The following is a 7,420-nucleotide window of genomic DNA, read 5'->3' on the forward strand; positions in this document are numbered from 1 at the left end:
CTCATTTTAATTATAACTTATTTCAAAACGTTTTGGCAACTATAGAGTTTTTGTGGTCCTTGATATAACAACTCGTTCGGCTTTAAATTTGAAGCAGGTAGAAAAAAATCCATATTGTGCATAGTGAGTAAATGCTAAGCGAAGACACACTTACCAAAACATTTATGAATGGCTTTGAAAAAAACTTTGCTTTTATTGATTATGGCAGCAAAACTGATATCTTACAACATGGAAAAAAAAACTCTGAAGATTATTTTTTAGCCTAGTTCAAACAGTTTTGTAATCTATGATTCGCTACCAAGAGAAGATGTCAAAGCTGTAGACATTATTTTTACAGAAAGTATTACTAAATAGTCACTATGTCTTCTATGCCAATGAACCCCAAGCCGTTTTTGAACCAGCTCACTGGTAAGCCAGTCATGGTCAAGCTGAAATGGGGTATGGAGTATAGAGGTACGTTTACATAAAAATAATGTAATTAAATGTAAAGTTTAGTTGTGTTGTATATTTTATTTTGCTCACCGGAAAGTCATTGTGAATCTGAAGTGGGGTATGGAGAATAGAGATTTGTATTTATACATATTGTTAAGGCCATAAGGAGGGAGGTAAGCCATGTTTTTTACAAGTTAATCTTATTTTATAGAGTTTTTTCTAAGCTTCAAGATGCTTTTTATTGTTTATAAAAAATCTAATTATGTTTTGAGATATGAACAGTCAAAGTCGGGCCGCATAATAGGTTCCCTATGGAAAGAGAAAACTAAAACAGCAAAAAAAGAATATTTTATTTAGAATCTATCTCCTCCTACATTTTTCAAGCAATCTTCAAACTTTCACAGTCTAACCTCTATACAATAACAAAACAACATTACTTTGGAATTAAAAAAAAAATTGTAGAATTATTTTATTTAAAAAAAAACACTTTTTTTTAACTATTGAGATAAAATTTTATTTTTATAAGTAATTAAAATTCATAAGTAGCATTTTTTCCTTTTAACATAAGAAACATTTTCTTAAACTTCCAAGAAGATTGCTTGAAAAATGAAGGAGGAGATAGATTTTTAGTGAATTTTAAAATTTTTGAGAAAATTGACCGCGTTTGTTAAGTACATACGTTTGTATCTGAAACTTTTTACAAAAAATAAATATCTCAAAAGTTAAATGATATTTTTGAATTCTACAAAAACTGGCTTGTAGTTTGTATTTAAAGCTTTCACAAATAAGCTAAAGTACAGAAAAGTACAGAAAAACTCTCCAAGAGCATATGTATACAAATTGCTTGTTTAAAAATAGTTTGAATTAATTATTATTAAGTTTTTAGTTAACATTTGAAAGTCTTCTTGACCATATATTTATTCACCGAGTTTTTATTCCTAAAATATTGGAAATCTAAAGCAGAGATTTAGAAAATAGTAGGTTGACTTTTTGAAGAATATGTCAATGGACATTCTAAATTTCTATACTAGAACTTATAGTGTTGATAAACACTCATAATTTATACTTAATGCACAATAGCTAGTATTATTAACAATATTCTTTTTACTATATTTTATCAAATGATAGAAAATATGTATTTAAAAATAAACTTTACTTACATTATATATCAACTCAGGATACTTTGTGAACAACAATGAATATGTATTTGATCTTAATTGATATGTTTTTGAAATAAACACTATTTATCCACAATGCTATAAAGTGTTGGTGTTTTTAAGTTTTTCACATTGTACGATGTTTGGTGGATATGCAACTACAATATAATATAGTGTGTATATTTTTAACTTATATTTTTTATACCAGGATATTTGGTGAGCGTCGACGGATACATGAACATGCAACTACAATATAATATAGTGTGTATATTTTAACTTATATTTTTTATATCAGGATGTTTGGTGAGCGTTGGCTGTCACATGAACATGCAACTACAATATAATATAGTGTGTATATTTTTAACTTGTATTTCCTATATCAGGATATTTGGTGAGCGTTGACTGTTACATGAACATTGAACTACAATATAATATAGTGTGTATATTTTTAACTTATATTTTTTATATCAGGATATTTGGTGAGCGTTGACTGTTACATGAACATGCTACTACAACATAATATAGTGTGTATATTTTTAACTTGTATTTTTATACCAGGATATTTGGTGAGCGTTGACTGTTACATGAACATGCAACTACAATATAATATAGTGTGTATATTTTTAACTTATATTTTTATATCAGGATATTTGGTGAGCGTTGACGGTTACATGAACATGCAACTACAATATAATATAGTGTGTATATTTTTAACTTGTATTTTTTATATCAGGATATTTGGTGAGTGTTGACAGTTACATAAACATGCAACTACAATATAATATAGTGTGTATATTTTTAACTTATATTTTTTATATCAGGATATTTGGTGAGTGTTGACTGTTACATGAACATGCAACTACAATATAATATAGTGTGTATATTTTTAACTTATATTTTTTATATCAGGATATTTGGTGAGCTTTGACGGATACATGAACATGCAACTACAATATAATATAGTGTGTGTATTTTTAACTTATATTTTTTATATCAGGATATTTGGTGAGTGTTGACTGTTACATGAACATGCAACTACAATATAATATAGTGTGTATATTTTTAACTTATATTTTTTATATCAGGATATTTGGTGAGTGTTGACTGTTACATGAACATGCAACTACAATATAATATAGTGTGTATATTTTTAACTTATATTTTTTATATCAGGATATTTGGTGAGCTTTGACGGATACATGAACATGCAACTACAATATAATATAGTGTGTGTATTTTTAACTTATATTTTTTATATCAGGATATTTGGTGAGCGTTGACGGATACATGAACATGCAACTACAATATAATATAGTGTGTGTATTTTTAACTTATATTTTTTATATCAGGATATTTGGTGAGTGTTGACTGTTACATGAACATGCAACTACAATATAATATAGTGTGTATATTTTTTAACTTATATTTTTTATATCAGGATATTTGGTGAGCGTTGACTGTTACATGAACATGCAACTACAATATAATATAGTGTGTATATTTTTAACTTATATTTTTATATCAGGATATTTGGTGAGCGTTGACGGTTACATGAACATGCAACTACAATATAATATAGTGTGTATATTTTTAACTTGTATTTTTTATATCAGGATATTTGGTGAGTGTTGACGGTTACATGAACATGCAACTACAATATAATATAGTGTGTATATTTTTAACTTATATTTTTTATATCAGGATATTTGGTGAGCGTTGACTGTTACATGAACATGCAACTACAATATAATATAGTGTGTATATTTTTAACTTATATTTTTATATCAGGATATTTGGTGAGCGTTGACGGTTACATGAACATGCAACTACAATATAATATAGTGTGTATATTTTTAACTTGTATTTTTTATATCAGGATATTTGGTGAGTGTTGACGGTTACATGAACATGCAACTACAATATAATATAGTGTGTATATTTTTAACTTATATTTTTTATGTCAGGATATTTGGTGAGTGTTGACGGTTACATGAACATGCAACTCGCAAACACTGAAGAGTTTGTTGAAGGAAACAAAGCTGGTAACCTCGGTGAAATTATCATCAGGTCATTAGTTGTTTGTATATGTAGGATAAGATTAGATGAAAAATATAAATAGTTTGAGTGCATGTGTACAGTGATAGTTTTATCCAGTTGTTTCAGTAAAATAAAAAAAAGAATAAACTAAAGTAAAATGGTGATTTGCGTAAAATAAATATATTACTTCTTATTGATTTTATCAAAGAATGGTTTAATAAAATTTGTTTATATATAATGCAATTATCTGCATAAAAAAATATTAAATTTTAATTTTTTGTTTATATAAAAGAATATTCAATGTTTATTGTTATTTTTAATATTTTTAAATTGAAATAAAAGCTTACAAAATATTGTCTAAATCTGTTAATTTTTTTTGTTGTAGTATGAAATTGTATATTGTTAATTGCAGGTTTGTCACTTTACCTGGAATCCTGGAAAAACCTGGGATTTGACAATTTAGGCAAAAAACCTAGAAAAACCTGGAATTTGGGAAATTTTGAAAAAAACCTGGCAAAACTTGGCATTTTGAACAAAAATCACTAAAAAAACCTAATTTTAACAATTTTCACATGTTCAGTAGTAAAATTTCAATTTGACTCAAAAAATCTATCACATAAATAAAAAAATTTTGTTATCATCAAAATTTTTTTATTAAAAAATATATTTAAAGTAGCTTTACAGTATCTTTTCAATGTTTTTATATTATTTAACAGAGTTTCTTACCTTAAACTTAACATTAAACTAAAAATAGACCCAAAAATGTGTACTTTTAAAAACCTGGATGAAATTTGGAAAACCTAGAAAAGTTTTTAAACAAACAACCCTGTAATTGGTTCGTAGCTTAAAGTTTTTCTAAAATTTTTCAAGTTTCAAGTTTTAAACAGAGGTATTTAAAGATAGTTTTGATGAATAATATTGTAAATATAATTTTTAAGAATAATTTTCATGTATCAGAATTCATTTTCTTGTTTTTATAGATAAATAATTCTTAAAACAGTGTTGCCACTCACTCAAAATACTTGGGATAACTTAGGATATTAAATTTTTTTTAGAAATACCAGGACATTGTGATTTGTTTTTAAACTCAGGCTGACTCTGGTTAGTTTTAAGATATTTTAAAGTTCTAGGACATATTTTTATATAGATGTTATATGAGAATTAGTTTATCTACTTTCAATGTTTTTCAACTAATTTTTTTCAAGAACTAAATTTTTATTGATTTTGAAATAATAATTTTTTTTCAGCTTCACGGCCAGCTTTTACTACTCTCAGAAATTGTATACATGCCAGAGGCAAAAAACTTTTATTAAGCATTTTAAAAAGCTCAGTTAAACACTAAGCTTACATATAATAGTTTTTAGATTCAAAGAGTGGAAACCCTGTTAAAAATGTATGCTATAAAAACATGTGAATAAATATAAAAGTCTAAAGCTAAAAAAAAATCAAATAAGTGTTTTTGGTTATGAAATTTGACATATTTTTATATAGTTTTAAATTCTTTACAATTACAATAGTATTGGATGTTCCCTACATTGAACAAACTTACAAATAAATATTTGTTTAAATCAAATTATCTACAATTTTTTTTTTTAAATAGATGCAACAATGTTCTGTACGTAAAATTCTCTTATATTTAAAATATATTAAGTAGGTGTTTAATATGATTCACATTTCTTACACCATTTATGGCAAATTCACAAATTTGTACACATACTTAGTTTAAATGAATATTTTTTTAAACAGATGCAACAACGTTCTCTACATCAAAGGCATCGAGGAAGGCGAGGCCGGTGAAGTTTAAACGATTCTGATTGGCTCAATCAAGAAGTAATCTTCTGTGATTGGCTCAATCTAGTCTGATGTCTTCAGTTATTGGCCGATCTTATTTTGCAGTGTTTTGATTTGTTAAATATTCGCTTGGTTTGAAAATAATTCACATAGTGTTGAGCACTTTTAATAGTCACTATTTTTAATTTTTATCCGATTAAAATATTGTTTTACCATGTATCTTAGAGATGGATATCAAATTAAAGCATTCCTAAAATGTGCATTTTGAAGTAAAGTTTTTATTGTTTAAATTTTTAGTAAATTCTGTTGAGTTGTAGAAAAATTAAAAATTTTTCTGTTGTCAATAAATTGTTTAAATTGTGTATTTCTAATGTATTTCTACTTTTACTTTGTGTGTCCAACGTTTTATTAAAAATAGCATCAGTCAACTTTTTACACAAATGCGCTTAATTATAGCTCTCAATCTTTTTCAGGATGTGTATAAACAAATTTGAGGGTTGCTTAGCCTTTGAAATAAAATTAAAGTAAAGGCATTTTAGATCAATAACAATTTTTAAATAAAGATAAGAGTTAAATTTGCTTTTTACGTCATTTATACCTTACAAACTATTGATGAATTGTATAAAATGTTTAAACTGAAATGTTAGGTGTTGAGCAAGTTTCGAAACAATCTACTTACATTCTAGGATATAATAACCTCTCAAAAAATATTAACAATGTCTGGCAAAACTGTTACATCGGTGCTATCAATCTGTGAACAGTAGAGTGATCTGTTTTCCTAAAAAATCTTGTAGTAGAGCTTAGTTTAACTTTTTGTGCATAATCACATGAAAAGACAACACAAAAAAATAGCTTTTACCACTACCGTACTACTTATATTTTTTTATAGGAGCAAACCCCATGTAGTTGATATGGGGCCTTGAAAATTTGACCTTCAAGTTTTCAGCTGAACGTTTATGTACACATGTAGCGATCATCACAAAAACACATTTTTACTAAAGTTTCACGGAAGCACTTCTCGATTTTCTCAAAAAAAATGAAGAATGATAAAATGTACAGAAAGTTTAAAAATGTCTTGAAATATATCATTTAAGTTTTACAACTCCCCTAAAATATGCGTGGGTCCTAATTTGCTCTTTATCATATACTCCGTAAGATATAGTGTTAGTTTTAAAATTTGCCAGAAAATCTACAGGGTTGCAAATAAACTTGAAAGTTGATATTGTATTTAAAAAAACCTGGAAATTAGCAATTTTGAAAAAAAAACTGGAATTTTGAACTAAATACCTACAATTTTAAACGACATTAACATTTAAGTAATGAAGTTTTGTTTTTTGTAGATTAGAAAATTTTTCATGTAGATAGTTTTTTATCGTTATTAAAACTTTTATTTAAAACACATTAAAAGTAGCTCTACAGTGTTTTCTCATTGTTTTTATACAATTTAAAACATTTTTTGCATTAAACTTAATTTACCCAAAAACTTGTACTTTAAAAATTCTGAAAGAAATATCTCTATACCTTTTGCCAAGTACCTAGTGTAAACTTACCAGAATAATACTATAAGTTTCACAAGTTTGCAACAATACTTAGTAACAATAATAAGTAAAACAATACCAAACAAATGATGTTTAAATACTAGATAATAACACTTTGGTAATTATAATAAGTTTAGGCGTATCAACTTGTTCTAAAATAATCAGAAAACTATAAAATTCGGAATTCATTTACACCAAGAATAAAGAATACTTTCTACCTATTTTAAGGCATTGTTTTTGTACTGTTATACACATATTATTAATAAACATATATTTATAAATTTTGCTATAGCGAAATAATCCTTGTAAACAGACATAAAAAAACATATTTTGTGCATTGATTGTTCGAAAACAAACAAAAAGGTCTCAACTTCTAGAGACGATAATAACATATACTATTTTACTATTTCAAGACTTTATTATGCAAACTAAGTTTCGGTAAACGTTTTTTTTTTTTTTATTATT

At 26.3% G+C, this 7,420-nt stretch overlaps 1 protein-coding gene across 1 annotated transcript; it reads left to right on the forward strand.

The window, feature by feature from the left end:
• Window positions 1-359: 359 nt before the first annotated feature.
• On the forward strand, window positions 360-5,430 carry LOC145833883 (small nuclear ribonucleoprotein F-like). The gene is made up of 3 exons (XM_082941122.1): window positions 360-453; window positions 3,554-3,656; window positions 5,373-5,430. Exons 1-3 carry the CDS (start codon window positions 360-362, stop codon window positions 5,428-5,430), a joined length of 255 nt encoding a protein of 84 aa, XP_082797248.1.
• The last annotated feature ends 1,990 nt before the right edge of the window (window positions 5,431-7,420 follow it).

This window comes from Thalia democratica, chromosome 4 (assembly GCF_965202585.1).
Source record: "Thalia democratica chromosome 4, ktThaDemo2.hap1.1, whole genome shotgun sequence".
NCBI classification, from domain to species: Eukaryota; Metazoa; Chordata; class Thaliacea; order Salpida; family Salpidae; genus Thalia; species Thalia democratica.

Coding starts and splice junctions, on each gene's coding strand:
- LOC145833883 (XM_082941122.1), top strand. CDS start 360: ATGTCTTCTATGCCAATGAACCCCAAGCCGTTTTTGAACCAGCTCACT. Junction 454..3,553: donor ATGGGGTATGGAGTATAGAG/GTACGTTTACAT, acceptor TTTTTATGTCAG/GATATTTGGTGAGTGTTGAC. Junction 3,657..5,372: donor CTCGGTGAAATTATCATCAG/GTCATTAGTTGT, acceptor TTTTTTAAACAG/ATGCAACAACGTTCTCTACA.